The sequence below is a fragment of the Narcine bancroftii genome, chromosome 13 (genome assembly GCF_036971445.1).
Source record: "Narcine bancroftii isolate sNarBan1 chromosome 13, sNarBan1.hap1, whole genome shotgun sequence".
In the NCBI taxonomy this organism is placed as follows: Eukaryota; Metazoa; Chordata; class Chondrichthyes; order Torpediniformes; family Narcinidae; genus Narcine; species Narcine bancroftii.
The window spans coordinates 14,338,486-14,355,660 of record NC_091481.1 but is presented as its reverse complement, the minus strand read 5'-3'; the positions used below and the strand labels follow the sequence as shown (position 1 = coordinate 14,355,660).

Below are 17,175 nucleotides of genomic sequence, written 5' to 3'. Positions count from 1 at the left end.
TGTTAAATGTTATTTGTGCTAATCTCAGCCCAGGATTTCAGCGAGTCAGTAAGAAGGAGGGCATTTAAAGGGAGGGGGGAGGGGGACAGAGTGAAATCATAAAATATTTGTTCATGCTTTTTATGTAGATGATAAGAGAGAAGTTTGGAAGAAACCAACTAAACTTTACTGATTCACAGGGAAGGGATTCCATAAACTAAGGGGGCCATAGCCAAAAAAAGGTTGAGAATGGCTGGTATTGTGGACACTGAAGAAAGATATTAAATAAATACTGCAACAGGATCTAGACCAACTCGGAAAGTGGGTAAAGAACACCAGAAGGAATTTAACTCTTGACAAGAGTGAGGTGTGGCATTTTGGTGCAAGGAGTTGCTCTGTAAATGGCAAGGCCCTAGAGAGTGTTTTGAAAGACAGACTTTGGTGTTCCCTGAAAGTATCAACATGATGGTGAAGAAGGCTTTTGTCAGTCAGGGCACCAAATACAAAAGTCAGGATGTCCTGTTACAACTGCACAAGATGTTGGTGAGACCACACTCGGGGAATTTTGTGCAATTCTATTTGCCTAGATATTAGGAAGGATATCATGAAGTTTGAAAATGTGCACAAAAGATTGACAAGGATGTTACTAGGGCTGGATGGCTTGAATTATAAGGAGAGATAGGATAGACTAGAGCAGTGGTTCCCAAAGTTTTTGGGCTGCTGCTTCTTTGGCTCCCAGACCACATCCTTAGTGCTGCGCTCACATTCACACGCCTCTTTCTTGGTATTAGTCTACTGCAAATTTAAAACAACAACTAATTAATGCTATAAACAAGCGTATGCATTTCACAAGCATTGAGTACAATGCCCACTTTCTGCCAAGGAATGGGTAAAACGTTACGGTGCCTGAGAGTTTTTGGAACTGGATGGAGATTGGGGAGAGTTCAGGCAAATGCGGGTGGAAACAGCAGGGGATTCGATGCTCTATAGTTGATGGGTTGACCTGCAGTGGTTTGGAAGGTCGGGGAGGGAGGTTTACCAACCTTTCGGGGGTTTAGTAGAGGTGAGAAACACAAAATGAGTTGGGTGGCCAAGGTGTGAGAATGGGGTGGTGGAAGGGTTTCTCTTTTTCATCTACTTCCTGGGTATAAAGGGGCACGCTTACTCCTCCAGTTCCCACCGCTTTCGGCTGCAGCAGTGGGAAGGAGACAGAAAGAGAGAGGGACTCACCATGGCTGAGAACCCCAGGGCTAAAGAAGTTGGTGATCTCGGTGGAGCGGTCTAGGAGTGAGAGATAGTAGAGCTGCAAGGGAACAACAGAGTTCCACGCTGACCGAGTGTGTACTGTTGGCGGCCGTGAAGAAATGGCATAGCCTCTCGCCTCGCTCAAGAAGGTGCTGGAAGCCAAGGGCATGCCCCCTTTTTTCCCACTGCCCCCTTGGATCTTTCCACTGCCCCCAGGGGGCAGCACTGCCCAGTTTAAAAATGACTGGTCTCCAGCTTTTCCCTGTGGAACATAGGTGGCTTGGTGGTGACCTTTTAGAGGTATGTAAAATTGTGAATAGGTGTAAAGAAGGTAAATGGAGAGTCATTTAACCAGGATAGGGAAGTCTAAAACAGGAGGGCATGCATTGAGGGGAGAGATTTAAAAGAAACCTGATTGATAAAGGTAGATACAATTACAATAGTTAACAAGTATATGGATAGGATAGGTTTTGAGAGATACAGACCAAATCCAGGCAAGTGGGATTAGCTCAGGAAGACAACTTTGTCTGCATGGATGAATTGGATTGAGGGGCCTAAATGAAGTCAATTTTGCAGTTGGTGATGTGCATTGGAAGTTTATGGATGTTGGACAAAGTGATGATTGGAAATGGGCTTTAGCTTCATGGGTATACTTAATGGTTATTGGACTGTCACTGTCTTGCCGTGTGAGACTGTAGTAGAGATCAATTGAATTGAAACAAACATGTTTGATCCTCAGTCCTCAAGCTGCTCATTTTGCTCTTAACTATAGCCGGAGGGGAGAGATCCTGGGCAGCCGCAAGGATTTCCGAATGAACACTTGCACTCCTCATGCCACTGGTGCTTTTATGTTGGAGCTGAACAATGCATCACCGATGAACTTTTTGAATAAGCAACAGCAGGACAAAGCAGTGCACGATAGGAATGGTAATAAGTGTATGGCTGAAAGCTGGTGATGTACTGTCATGTTGCATTCTTTCTGAGAATGTTACTAAATTTTAATTTTTCTGTGCATATTTGATTTTTATTACTCTGATTCAACAATTTCTATTGGTATTGAGTTGGGTGTTAATTATTCTCATAAATCTCCAACATCGAAGTACTCTAGATGGCAGAGGCCGACAGCATCGAATCCACGCTGCTGAAGATCCAACTGCGCCGGGCAGGTCACGTCTCCAGAATGGAGGACCATCGCCTTCCCAAGATCGTGTTATATGGTGAGCTCTCCACTGGCCACCGAGACAGAGGTGCACCAAAGAAGAGGTACAAGGACTGCCTAAAGAAAGCTCTTGGTGCCTGCCCCATTGACCACCGCCAGTGGGCTGATCTCGCCTCAAACCGTGCATCTTGGCGCCTCATAGTTCGGCGGGCGGCAACCTCCTTTGAAGAAGACCGCCTCACTGACAAAAGACAAAGGAGGAAAAACCCAACCCCAACCCATCAATTTTCCCCTGCAACCGTGTCTGCCTGTCCCGCATCGGACTTGTCAGCCACAAAGGAGCCTGCAGCTGACGTGGACACTACCCCTCCATAAATCTTCGTCCGCGAAGCCAAGCCAAAGAAAGAAACACATTCATTCAATTCTTTTACTAATTCACCTGAGATTTGAACACTTCAATTCTTTCATTATCATAACGTGAAATTTATTATTATTATTTGCTGCAGGAAATGGCTGAAGCATAGATAATTAGATCTTCTAATGGAAAAGTTGATGAGTAGATGAAGCAGTAAAGGGGAAAGATCATAAAGGTTTTTTTTTTAAATTGATATAAAGTATTGGCAAGAGTGTGGAGTCTGGAAATTTGGGGAATAAACTTGTAACAGTTCCCTGGTAGTTTTAAAAATATCAGTTGGATCACTTCAAGTTCTAAATAAAACTTGCTGATTCCTTCTTAAATAAAATTTGTGACATCAGGAGCAACATTTCCTTTTTATGTTTGGGTCCCAAACCTGTATACTTGAGATTGAATATAATTTTTAAATAATAACCCTTTTAAATGCTAGTTTTATCTGGGAATCCTGTTAAATATGAGTTGTGCTTCAGTATAAGGACTTTCTCTCTGTCTAGATATATAATTCCTTGAAAACTACTATAATGGTCCTGGAGCAAAATCTCTTTGAACATTACATTCCAATATTGAATTTTAGGAACCCTTAGTGTCTGTACCATTAACCTTTCCTGTTTCCTTTTGTGAAGCTTATTTTAAATTCTCTCTTACTATCTTTCTCTGAATTAATGTTGATTGTAAAGTGACTGGGCAGTTTTGCCCTGCTAAATAAATGGGTGGGAAGAATTTCAAAGTCTTCAATAAATAGAGGACAATTACTGGAATGGTACGAGGAACAAAGACCATTAGTAATGGAGGGAGATTGGAAAAACAGCGGAGCTCTTCGATTAAAGAAGATCAAGTGGACATTTAACAGGTTGCTGTGTGTGTCCAGTGATGGTAAAATGATGTGAATTTGAAGTTACTAGTAGTAGTGGTACTACAGTGGGTTCTGTCGTTCGGGACTTTAAACCAGTACAGCTACAAAAACTATTCTGTGTGATTCTTTAAATTTGGAAATTAGAAGCAAGACAGATGTCTCCCCTTATTGATGCTAGCACTCTCTGAGAGCTCAGAAGGCTATGTGAAGCATGTGGTGTGTACACAGGCAAGCAACACAGTTGGATTCTGCTTCTAACTTTATACTGTGCCTTGTTTACAGACCTTCAGGGTGTCACACAAGATGTGGTGATGGAGAATAGTGACTGTCAGACTCCTGTTCCGAAACTGAACTTTTTAAATGACGTGGGTAAGTTTTCTGCTGTTGGTACAATAGCTCATCATTTTGAAGAGTCTAGAGCAGGGGTGGCCAAACCTTTTTTGGTTGTGGGCCACATAAAGAAAAGTATAAGGGCCAAATGATATTAAGGCTGGCAGTTTTCTGCAAGAAAAAAGGTGCTTTTGGATCAGAAAACCCTGTGCCATCTAAAATTAATTTTCTATCAAGATAACTATACGACACTACTGAACATTTTAACTGTTGACATTAGTTTATTGATATACTCACATATTTCAATAGGTATTTCTGCATCTGCTGCTCTTTAATTTAGATGAATATAATAAAACTTTAAAATTCTCTTTCAAAAGCAGTGCAAAATAAGAACAGGAGAAATTATTAAGAAAGAAACATTCCCCCACAACTCTCTGAAAATACAGTTCATGGCCAAGTGTCCACCTTAATGATTATGATGTAATGTGTAAATTGAGATAACCTATTGAAAATAGTCTATTAAAGTTAATAGATTCGTTGCAAATCAAAGAAACATCCCCTCATCTTTTGTGAAAAATGTATTCATTTTAACCCATCTTTTAAGTTCTGCCGTATATAAACATTTAAAAAAAAAACCTGGGTAAACATTTTCATCAATTATTCACATTATAATGGTAGGTCTAACAGTTTTAAAAATATTTTATTTTGATTTTCATAGATTCTCAAAATTCAAGGAAGCAGTATAATCTTCCAACATTCTTACAATATACAGAGTCTGTGTTTATCTCCCCCACCCCACCACCAACCCATATCATACTGGGGAAAAAAAAGTCAATTATATTGTACAAATATAAATTCTGGTTGGGGGAGGAGGGGTCATAGATTGTAGGTCTTACAGTTGTTCAAAATGGCAGTGACATCTAGTGTTGAAACTAAGAAATGCATTGTACATACGTGCAATTTATTGTTACAGATTATGTTCTAATGGGCCATATTCCATTTTTTAAAAATTCACCTTGGGACCACATTTGGCTCGGGAGCCAGAGTTTGACTACTCCTGAACGAGAGGATGAGAATAGCAACGATTCCAGTGCAGATGTCATCCCTGCTTTGACTTTTTTTTTCTTATTTCTTCATTCAAGTGACAAGGACACATCTGGCAAGACTAGAATTTACTGTTCATCTGCAATTGCCCGTGCACTGAGGAGGCAATTAGAGTAAACTGCATTGCTCAGTGTGAAATCAGATGTAGGTCAAACTAGGGTATGGCGGTATATTTTTTTCCCTGAAGAGCAGCATTGAAGCAGATGGGGGATTTTGCTTCATCCAGTGGGTTCACAGTATCTTTTACTAAATTTTTAATTCCATTTTCAAAAATAATTGTTTAAATTTACAGTATATTTTAACTGCCTTTTTGTAAAGGAATTGAGGGGGGTGTGATATTATTCAAGAAAAATAGCATTGGCTATGATTCCTATGTGTCCTGTGGTCTTCTGCATCCTTCTAGGCTTAATCATCTCATTCCTAACGGTATGGCAACCAGAAATGCACACAGTACTTCTAGGGCAGTCAACACTTTTGAACAGTGCAGCTGTAACATGACAGTCCAACTCTTGTACTCATTGCTCTGACAGGTGAAGGCAATCATGCCATCAGCTGCCTTCATCACCCTGTCCACTTGAGTACCACTTTCTGGGCACTACATAATTTGTAACCATAGTTCTCTCTGTTCTACAAAACTCTCCGGCATTCACTCTGTATGTCCTGGTGTATAACCTTACACTTGTCAGAGGTGAGTTCTACCTGCCTTTCCTTTACCTGCTTTCTCAATTGACCCCTGGTGCCTGTTGTAACCTCAGATAATCTTCTTTAGGTCAACTACGATGATTTTGTATCATCTACAAACTTGCTAATCTTGTCACCTGCGTTCTCCAAATCATTAATGTACATGACCAACAGCAGGGGAACTGCTCCTGGCCATTTATATTAACAACTTGCTTTGTCATACCACTGATCAAAGGCCTCTACTCTGGAAAAACAACTCTCCACTAGTACATTACCACTTCCACCAAGCCATTTGGTTAACTCTGTATTCCATGTGATCTAACTTGAACCAGCCTACCATGTGCAACTGCTGGAGACCTTGGCAAAGTCCTTGTGGGCAATGTCTACTGTTTTGTCCTTATCAATCTTGGTCATCTTTTCAAAAATATTTGTCAAATTTGTGAGATGTGATTTCCCATGCTGACAATCCCTTATGAGATTTGGCTTTCCCAATACAGAGAGATCCTTTTATTCAATATTCCTCCAATAACTTTCCCATTACTGATGTTGGGCTCGCTGGCCTGTAGCTTCCTGACTTGATTGTACGACCCTATTTAAATAAAGCACTAATAGTGATTTAGTATATTTAAATGTCATATGGCACGGACAGGCTACTTGGTGTTTCATAAAAATGTATTCAGAGGTATAGTATTGTGCAGTTTACCAGTTGCATAATGTAAGGTAAAACATCATGAGATGGGAATGTGTAGGGAGTTACCCTGTACAGGGCTGTAACAAGAAGGGGAGGTGTCCTTGTACTCCTGTTAGGTAAAACATCATGAGATGGGAATGTGTAGGGAGTTACCCTGTACAGGGCTGTAACAAGAAGGGGAGGTGTCCTTGTACTCCTGTTAGGTAAAACATCATGAGATGGGAATGTGTAGGGAGTTACCCTGTACAGGGCAGTAACAAGAAGGGGAGGTGTCCTTGTACTCCTGTTAGGTAAAACATCATGAGATGGGACCGGAGAAGGAGTCACCCAGTACTAAGGAGTAACAGAATGCATCCTTGTACTTACAAGATAAGAGAGACATTGATGGATTGAGAGGCAGGAAGCTAGCAGGGAAAGGATAGCAACAGTTTTAGTCATTGGACAAGTAATGATATGATGATGTTCTAAGCATGTATCCAAGGGTATAAAAAATCACCATTTTGCTGATAACGGCAGAATGCATTCTCCGGCTAACTTGGTTGGTCGCAAGTGTTACAATCCGGTAATAAAGAACAAAGAACCCTGATTTCGACTCAGCCTGGTGTTTGTCTCACTCATTCATGAACAAAGCAGACCTAACAATAATCACAAATATTTATCTCCGTTAAAATTTAGAATGTAGATTTTGTGGCCCTGAATGTTCTATTACACATTCATCCTTCATACATGGGGCTAGTTTTTGTATCTGAATCTGAGCAGTGGGTATCACTCTTAATCAGTTGGGCTAAGTAAGGATTGTCACAGTTTAGCAAAATTAAGTCCCTGTCCCACTTTCAGTTGATGCAGTCAAGAGGAGTCTCTTAATTGCCCAACCTTCAGAGCTTGAGTGCTTTGTAGGTGGGGTGAGCTCAAGAACAAATTACCATTGTTCTTATTGGCATACTCTGGGATGAGCTGGTTACTGATAACTAATAACCTATAGTTAAGCTGAAATAAAATACGGTGTAGAAACCCTTAAAAATTATAACTGGAGTATCTAATTTCCGGATGTGAAAATTCTCAGAATTTATTTCCATCTCTTTCTGTCTTAATTTGACAGTTGAGTCCTTTGTTCTTATGACATGCTCCAAATCTTCAATGGAATCCACAATGAGATGTGACCTATCAATCTGGTTAAGGAATGAGCAGATTAAATTCTCAGTGTCCAGCTGCAGGCTTCATTTTAAAATAGCTGTAGCAGTTGTAACTTATCAATTTTATAACTGGGAACAAAAAGAATCCTGGTACACGATCCTTTATCTGGACATCTAAAATCTGGTAAGTGGGGAGAGGGACCGGAGCTTGGGGGAGGTGGCCGGAAGGGGGTCTGGTTGGATACAGCAGCACAATTTGGGTGGGCTTTCCGAAATCCAGAAAAATCCGAAATTTGGAACACACTGACCCCCAAGGGTTCCGGATAAAGGATCGTGTGCCTGTAATCCATGACATACCTATATTTTTGTATTCAACTCTTGATTACCAAAGATCTTCCTGGAATTAGTTTTTTTTAAAAAATTATTAATACGCAAGGACTCTCAAAATAATAGCTCAGAGTATCAGAGGCCATTTGCTTGAGAATCAAATAGTCAACAACTAGTATACAAGTGCCAAAGCAAGGGTCAGGATGGTGAGGAAGTAGAATCTTAAATATGATTTTCCCTTAATTGCTTTGGAGCTGCTATACCAGCCTAATTTAAGATAGCTTATGCTGCACTAGCTGGGAAACCTACTTGGACTCTTCTCCTCTGCGCCTGAGTACTGCACTGAGCATTGTTTTGCCTTTGACTGGCAAACTCTTTCCCCACCTCCACACTGTTCCATGGAGCTCTTGTGCTTTGTCTGGAAATGCTGTGGCTGATTTCACCATTAAGAACAGATGGCAAGCAGACAAGAGGCAATGCCGCAAGTATGAGGCCTTCTCCACACTTGTTTTTGGAAATATTACGTTTCAGTTGCTGAGCAACTGCTTGTGAGAATTTTCTGACTGATTTTTGTCCTCTTACCTCAGGGCCCACAGGAAGTGATGATGAGGGTGGTGGTGATGTTGATGATGGTCTTCCTCCACAGTTGCCAGAGGGAAATGTGGATCAAGAATGTGTTGTGCAACAGAAGGTAGGAGCTGTTGAGGGAAGATTCTTTGGAACAGATTATTTTTGTATATTAAATTTTTGAGGAACTGCTGGACATAGTCCTTGGGCTGCTTACTGCTATGTTTTTGGGGTGTGATGCAAGTATAATGTTGAAACTTCATGTCCCTGCAGGGTGCATGTGAAACTCAGGGTTACATGCTTCGTGAGAAGAGGGTGATGGCAATTGACCCAGTGGACAGAAAGGTAATACGAACAAATCCTACAAACAACAGTCCATGATTTATTTTAAGAAAAAGAGCTGCAAGAAGTCTGAATTCACTGTTGGGACATTGAATTATTACTGACTTGAAAAGATGAATTTGACTGTTAGAAATTACAGCTCCATAATTCAGATGACACTCAACAATCGGGAGCATCTCCCTCAGAGCAAGTGGCATTAATAGACCAATGTATATGTGAAATGCTGAGGGTTATCAATGTGGCATCATGTATAAACTTTGAATTTGGAATGTATCTCCATCATTACTATTAAGCCAAGGAGCTACTTGGGTTCACCATGAAATGTAGAAGAACATGCGAGGATCAGTTTCTAAAGAATGAGCTTTCAACTTGGTGACACTTCAATGTAAGAGCCAAAGAGCAAAAGCTGCATTAGTGTGGATAAGGAAAAAGCAAATGTTAAAAAAAGAGAAAAGTAAATGAATATGTAAAAGGCAAGTGCAAAAGAGGCAAAGATTACCAGATTTTAAAAGCACAATGAATACAAGGACACTGTTCCTGAATGCCTGTAGTGTTCAAAGAAGGTTAGTGAACTTGTGGTACAAATCCGTGCATAGGGGTATAATTTAGTGGACATTACAGAAACATTCCAGGGTGAAGAGGATTGGGATTTAAGTATCCAAGGATATCGGGTAATAGAGAAGGACAGGTAGAGGTGGGGTAGTGCTCTTAGTTAAGGATTAGATCAGGGCAATCATGAGAGATAATGTAAGATCTAAGGAGCAAAATGTTGAATCCATCTGGGTAGAGATTAGAAAAAGTAAAAGGAAAATAATCATGGGTGGGAGTTGTCTATAGGCCACCCAATAATGAGATTACAGTGACAGAGGCAGTAAACCAAGAAATATTGGAGACATGTAGGATGGAACAGCTGTTAGCATGGGGGTCTTTAACATGCACATCGACTGGGTGAATCAGGTTGGTCAAGACAACCTTGAAGAGGACTTCATAGAACGTATATGTGATGGCTTTCTTGAACAGAATGCATTGAACCTTCAAGGGAGCATGCTATCTTGGATTTGGTCCTGTACAGTGAGACAAGTAAAATTAACGATCTTGTAGTTAGGGATCCTCTCGGAAAGAGTGATCACAGTATGATTGAATTTCTCATATAAACAGAGGGTACAATAGTTCAGTCTAAAACCAGAGTATTATGCCTAAACAAGGGAAACTACAAGGGGATGAGGGAGAAGTTGGCCAAGGTAGACGGAATGCAGGCTATGGAGGAACTGTTGAGGAACAGTGGAAGATTTTCAGAGATTTTTCAGTGCTCAACAAAAGTATATTCCAATTTAAAGCAAGGATAGTAAGGGTGAGAACAGGCAGCCTTGGATAACAAAGAAAATAAAGGAAGGCATCAGACTAAAATCACATGCATACAAAGTCATCAAGAGCAGTGAGAAACTAGAAGATTAGGAAAACTTTAAAAAGCAACAAAGAACCACATCAAACAATTAAAAAAAAGTGCATTATGAAAAATGATTAGCTCAAAATATAAAGATGGACAGTAACCTTTATTATAATATAAAGCAGAAAAGGGTAAAATGGTTAGTCCCGAGGTGGAGAGATAATTAATAGTGAGTAATGAGGAAATGGCTGAGGCTTTGAATGACTAATTTGTGTCGATCTTCACATGCCGAAGATGGAAGTAACGGTTATCACTAAAGAGGTAGTACTGAGAAAACTTGATGAGAGTCTAAAGATAGATAAGTACCCTTGTCCTAATGGAATGCATCCCAGGATACTGAAGAAAGTGGCAGAAGTTATAGTCAAGGCGTTGCTGATAATTTACCAAAATTCTCTGGACTATGGGCAGGTCCCAGCAGATTGGAAGTCACTATTTAAAAAGGATGTACGCAAAGGGAACTATATGCCGATTAGTTCAACATCTGTAGTTGGTAAATGTTTGAAGCTATCATTTGAAGAAATAGCAAGGAGCAAAATAGATCTTTCGGGAAGATGCAGCAAAGGCAGGTCCTGTTTGACAAACTTACTAGAGTTCTTTGAGGATACAATAAGCGAGATAGATAGAGGGGAGCAGGTGGGCATTGTTTACCTGGATTTCGAGAAGGTGTTTGATAAGATGTCACGTAAAAGACTTGTACATGAGATAATGATGCATAAAGTTGGGGGTGATGTGTAAGCAGAGATAGAGGATGGTTAACCGATAGCATAGAGTTGGGATACAGGGTGTTTTTCTGGTTAGCAATCAGGGGAGAGGAGGGGACCACAGGTGTTGATGCTGGGCCCACAAGTGTTCACGATATTCATATGATCAAGAAGTGTGGGCAGATTGTAGTGTATCTTAGTTTGCTGATGGCACTAAATTGAGTGGAAAATCAAATTCTGTAGTGGATACAGAGAGTCTGCAGAGAGATATAGATAGGTTAAGTGAGTGGGGAAACTGGTAGATGGAGTGCAAGGTTGGTAAATGTGAAGTTACCCACTTTGGAAAGAAAAATTGAAGATTGATTATTATTTAAATGGTAACCGTTACAACATGCCGATGTGCAGAAGGACTTGGGAGTGCTTGTGTAAATATCGCAGAGGGTTGTTTTGCAGGTGCAGCGGGCTATCAAGAAGGCAAATGGAATGTTGGCCTTCATTGCTAGATGGATCGAATTTAGGATCAGGGAGGTTATGCTGCAACTCTTTAAGGTATTGGTGAGACAACATCTGGAGTACTACATACAATTTTGGTCTCCTAACTTGAGGAAAGATGTTCGGTCTTTTGAGGAGGGGTTCACCAGGTTGATTCCAGAGGAGAGATTGAGTTGTCTGAGATGCACTCGCTGGAATTTGGAAGAATGAGGGGGGGGGGGGGGTCTGAAAAAAATTTTTAGTTTTATGTTTTTATAGTAATGTTGCAAGATGGTTATAATATGAATGTTTGCACTGATGCATCCGCAAAAACACCGAATTTCATGACTTCATGACAATAAATTCTGATTCTGAAAGACAGAGCCAGAGACGAGATAAATTGAAAAAACATAAGATCATGAAAGACATCAGTAAGATAGAGCTAGGTACAGTAAGTTGTTCCCATTGCTTTGGGAGACTAGAACTAGGGGACATAGCCTTAGGATTCAAGGGAGTAGATTTAGGAAGGAGATGAGGAGGAACTGCTTTTTCCAGAGGATGGTGAATCTGTGGAATTCACTGCCCACTGAAGCTACCTCAATAAATATATTTAAGACCAGGTTGGATAGATTTTTACATCATTCGGGAATTTAGGGATATGGGGAAAAGACAGATAGGAGGAGATGAAGCTATCATCAGATCAACCATGATTTCATTGATGGGCGACTCCTGCTCCTATTTCGTATGCATGCTCTAAGCAACGTGTTCACACAGATAGTGAATCAGATTAAAGCATTTTAGTCCTGCCATATCCACCTGTGAATAATGGATCCTTGAATAATTAATAGGAAGGGGAATCTCTGAACATTACTCAATAATGCTGTCCAGCATGAGTGTGAAGGACAAAATAATTCATGCTGAATTGCACAATTGACCTGAGTGATCTGTGACAGAAACCAGTTTTGGGCAATTTGATTCGCTCCATGTAACAAATAGTTGAGTACATTGGATGCAGCAAAGGCTATGGTCCCTGAGGACATCCTATGTGTACTGCTATAGATTTGTTCTCCAGAACTAGCTTTCAGAAAAAAAAATCTTATCAGAGTTTTTGCCCATTCTCATGTACCTTTGATGAGGTGATTCAATACTTTTTTTTTAAACTTTGCTGTTGATGTATTGTGGGAGAACTTCCAATATTGCTTTGAAGGAAGTATCAAGATCTTGATCAAACAGTTCAAAATCCGGATGACATGCAGATAGAAGGGGAAGCTTGTGGGTATCCTCATGCATCTGCTGCCATTCTGAATGGATCTGCTAACTTGTCATCAACATGATGCAATTGGAAGCACACTTTATTCTGTCTTTTTTTCTTTATGTGACAGGAAATGCTCAATCCCTGGAGGAGCCTGGACCCATTTGAAGCCACACAAGACAAGCCGTTTAAGAATGGTACCCTACTCAACTTGCCAGTTTCTTGTATCCATGTTTTATCAGGAATCCAGCCTGAAGATTCAAACTTCTACCAATAACAAACTAAATTTAACAGGGATTACTGACTTCATCAAGAAATACAACTGGGGATTCTGGTGACAGCTTTATGATTATGAAGGATGGATATGTGTCATGGACTTCCCCTTGTTAATATTGACCAACACCATAACAATGAACAATGTCATTAATTTTCCAGCATCTGGTTGTCATTGCCAAGGCTAGCATTTATTGCTCAAGTTCCTTTCAAGAGACTGGTGGTGAGCCTTGTTCATTTGCAGAAAATTGCTATTGGGTAGGGAATTCCAGGTTTTAGCCCCATTGACCTGACGTTTAAATGGTATGCTATGTGTAGATGTTCCAAGACCCTACTGTCTTTGTTGCTAGGGGTTATAGCAGGGGTTCTCAATCTTTCTTTCCACTGATATTCACTTTAAATATTCCCTATGCCAGAGGTGCTCTGTGATTAGTAAGGGATTGCTTAAGGTGGTATGTGTTTGGGAAAAAAAGTTTGAAAACCACTGTTTTAATCGTACCTAATTGACTCATGATGTGCACAGTTTCATAACTCCAAAGGAAATGGACCATTGTGATTTTTCTCAAGCAAAATATTTCAGTAACAATTGGGTCGAGAGCAGTGGTTTTCATTTCTCAGACAACACCTTCCGAACCTATAACCCAGTGGTTCTCAACTTTTCTTTCCATTCACATACCACCTTAAGCAATCTTATACTAATCACAGAGCACTTATAGCATAGGGATTAAAGTGGTATGTGAATGGAAAGAAAAGTTGAGAACCACTGAGTTATAGGTTTGGAAGGTGTTATCTGAGAAGTGAGTAACTGGATTGCATTTTTTCCTGTAGATAGTGTATGTGAATAAATAGTGGAGGATTAACTGTTTAGGATATTTGATGAGGTGCCAATCAAGCAAACTGCTATTCTCAGATTTGCGATAGGGTGATTTTTTTTTCAGGAAGACATCTTTTGATCCCGTCATGCATCAGTGTCACAGGAAGCAAGCGGAAACGGAAAAGTTCCAATAAACTGAAAGAGTTTGGGAAATGGTTCTCTGTAACATGTGAGTAGTTGCTGACTAGATTATCCTACTGTTTATTGAATGCACTTTATCTCTATGGTTCTCTGACAGTGTTGGTGAGCTGTAGCCCCTGGTTCCTTTACACGTGTCAATTACCAGAGATAAATGGTCTATTATAAGAGAGTGATCTTGTATATTTATAAATTGAAGTGTGTTTTGAAATGGTTTGTTGTAAGTGTACTCTGCTCTGATGTTCACTAATGTTAAAATTGTCTTCTCTATTCTACTGCTCCTTTGCATATCTCTCTGTCCATGATCTCTTTAACTTTCTTATTTTGTTTCTCAGATTATGGCACGCAGAATGATATGAAGAGCAAAAGAAGAGGACCAATGTTTGCAGGTGAGAGGTTGTGCCTGTAAAGTGAGGCCAATTTTTGTTCCTACCTTATTCAGTGACCTCTGACTTTACGGAGTACAGGAATTGGAGTGAATCAGCTGCAAGAGGAATATCATTTCAATCCTGATGGGATCCTATTTTTTCACTGAGGAAAAAGAATCTCCGGGTTGTTTGTGATGTCATAAGTATTTCCTCTCCTGGGACTTCGACTTTGTCTCCCTTGTCCCTTAATCAGTGTTGGCATTTTAATAAGAAATCCAGTGTCATATTTTCTGATGTTTCTGTAAATCAGCACAGAGGACCCCACCCCAAACATTTTTTATCTAAAGAACAGTCTGTATAAAGGTTTACTGTTACACAAAGCCAATGTGATTTGGGGGGAAAAATACATTTTGGGTTTACTTTTTACTCCCCCCCCCCCCCCCCCCCCATGTAAATTTTATTCTTTATTTCAAATACTTGCTCGTGTTTATGATTTCTGTTAGGGCTTGTTTCTGTTACCCAAAAGGCCTTAACAAGGGTCTTGTGTATTTAAGTGAAAAGCAGGAGTGGGCCAAGAGCTGTCATCTGAGGCAGTAGAGCAGGAAAGCAATGAGAAGCTATTATGTTCGACTTTTCAGTATATCTGAAAGTGGTTTGGCAATGCGGAGGGAGGAATACTGTATTAAGAGGTATTGACAGATCAAGAAGAGAGTTTATGTTTTACACTGGGGGAAATTTTGGTGCTGTAGAAGGGATAGAAATCAGTGAGGCATTGATAGGTGGACAGTTGATTCTTTCTTCCCCCCCCCCCCCCCGGTAAAAAAAAATATCAAAGACTAGAGGGCATGCATTTAAGGTGCAAGGGGTGGAGGATGTTTAAAGGAGTTGTGTTGGCAAGTTTTTTTTTACACTAATTGGTAGGTATTTAGAACAGGCTGCTGAGTAGTGGTGAAAGAAGATAGGATAGTAACTTTTAAGAGGCTTCTCTATAGTCACTAGAATATGGAGGAACTAAAGTGATTGGCATCATGTGCGAACAGCAGAGTTTTAGTTTAATTTGGTCATCAAGTTCAAGCAGATATCGTGGGCCTGTTCCTGTGCTGCAATGTTCCATGTTCTAATAAAGGATGTGGATTTGCCAAGAGAAAGCATAAAAGTACAGGTGATGACTTGCAATGGCAAAGGGAATCTTTTGGGCTTTTGAGGGAGAAGATGATTTCAAGGAGTGTGGGGGCAGTCTCAAGAGAAAGTAACAACATCAGCTAAAATGAAGTCAAGAATGTGGCAAGAATCATTTTGCAAATTGGTTCTCTTTCGAAAGATTAGCGAGGAGAGAGTGATGGCAGAAATATAATAAGCTAGGTAGGATGCAAGTTCTTGGCTGGAGTGGGAAAGTTTGTTATGAGAAAGTCTTTGAAATGAGGTAGATTCTGTCCTTGTGATAGAAAAATCTGTGATTCTCAGCTCCTGTATTTGGAGATGAGGTAGTGTCTTGGTAAACTTTGATCTTTTGTCTGAGGGTTTTTTTTTTAAAACTTGGAGACAGACTATTAACCAAGCAAAGTTGGGATCATTTTAAGTATTTGTTTGTATTGAGAGCTGAGGCTTGAGTATGTCTTGCATGTATTTGATTAGTTTATTAAAATATGTTTACTTTGCAGATATGGAAGTTCTATACTGGAAACACATGAAGGAAAGACTTGGGGCACAAAGGAAGTATCAGCAAAGGATGGTGAGTGTTTGAGTTACCTACAAGTTGATGACAGCAGGGAAATAACATTGGATTCTGCCAAATCCAGAAATATTTATTGTTCTCCTTCATGTGATAGGAGATTACAAAGCAGGAACCTTGAATTAAATCAGTTTGTGGTGAATTATCTGTTCTATGCTAAGTTAGCCCCACCATCTATCTTGATAATCTTTCCAAATATGGTGTGTGGTTGGCCTCTAAGTGGGATACACAATTTTTCTTTTCAGAAAAAATGGATGATTGTGAGTACTGAGTGTTGTCTTGAGAAGATGGCAAGGAGCATGATTAGATGGGTCTCTGATTAGAGCCTGGTTGGGTAGGAGGTGCATAGTGGAACAGAAGCATAATTGGAGTGGACATCTTCATGGTTTCTCATTGAAACAAGAAATGAAAGTGTGAGAGAATGCTTTAAGGGAAAATAGCAGGCTAAGTGAATGGGCAAGAATGTCATGGTAGAGTCACAAAAAAAAATTATTGAAAGTTGTTGATATTCAGGGGAACTTGCATGTTTTTGCACACATATCACTGAAATTTAATAAACATCTAGGAACACAAGTGGTACATTGGCCTTTATTGCAATAGGATAGGAGTACTTGTTCCAATTAAGTAGGTCCCGTGTGAGACTAAATTTGAAATATTTTATGTAGGTCTGATCTTGCTCCCAAAGCAAAAATGTGCTTGTGACAGTGAGGCTCACCAGTAATTCTGGGCTTTCTAGAGTTACAGTCTCAAAGTAAGGAGAAAGTTAAAAAGATTTCAGATTTATTGTCAGAGTACATACATGTTATTGTAGCTCTGCTAAAGGCAAAGCTACTGAAATAAATGCTGTCCATACCAAGCAAGTAAACCAGTAACTGCCGTTTATTCAAACCTCATGCGTTCCTTTTTAGGGGAAGCAACAGGCTCACGGGAATGATGTCATAACGCTGTTGTGAGGCCTGGCCATTCCCCTGGCCACGCACTCCTACAGCCTGGAACTTCAGCGCAATGGGGCGAAAGCCCCTGTGCCCTGCCGTACTGGCTGTTCGCTACGGTGATTTGACCTGTCATGTGTAGGGTTGACCTGGCCCGCTAC

The 17,175-nt window shown here is 40.2% G+C and overlaps 1 protein-coding gene across 3 annotated transcripts in view; it reads left to right on the top strand.

Moving 5' to 3' along the window:
* Positions 1 to 17,175, top strand: part of ncaph2 (non-SMC condensin II complex, subunit H2) — a 45,297-nt gene that overhangs the window by 12,231 nt on the left and 15,891 nt on the right. For all 3 annotated transcript variants that reach the window (XR_011347899.1, XR_011347900.1, XM_069908070.1), the window contains exons 8-15: positions 1,997 to 2,151; positions 3,934 to 4,020; positions 8,505 to 8,608; positions 8,758 to 8,829; positions 12,828 to 12,894; positions 13,909 to 14,013; positions 14,318 to 14,371; positions 16,012 to 16,082. Coding sequence is in view for 1 of the 3 variants with exons in the window: in XM_069908070.1 (XP_069764171.1) it covers positions 1,997 to 2,151; positions 3,934 to 4,020; positions 8,505 to 8,608; positions 8,758 to 8,829; positions 12,828 to 12,894; positions 13,909 to 14,013; positions 14,318 to 14,371; positions 16,012 to 16,082 (715 nt within the window). In the remaining 2 variants the exon portion in view is untranslated. The remainder of the gene's footprint in view (positions 1 to 1,996; positions 2,152 to 3,933; positions 4,021 to 8,504; positions 8,609 to 8,757; positions 8,830 to 12,827; positions 12,895 to 13,908; positions 14,014 to 14,317; positions 14,372 to 16,011; positions 16,083 to 17,175) is intronic.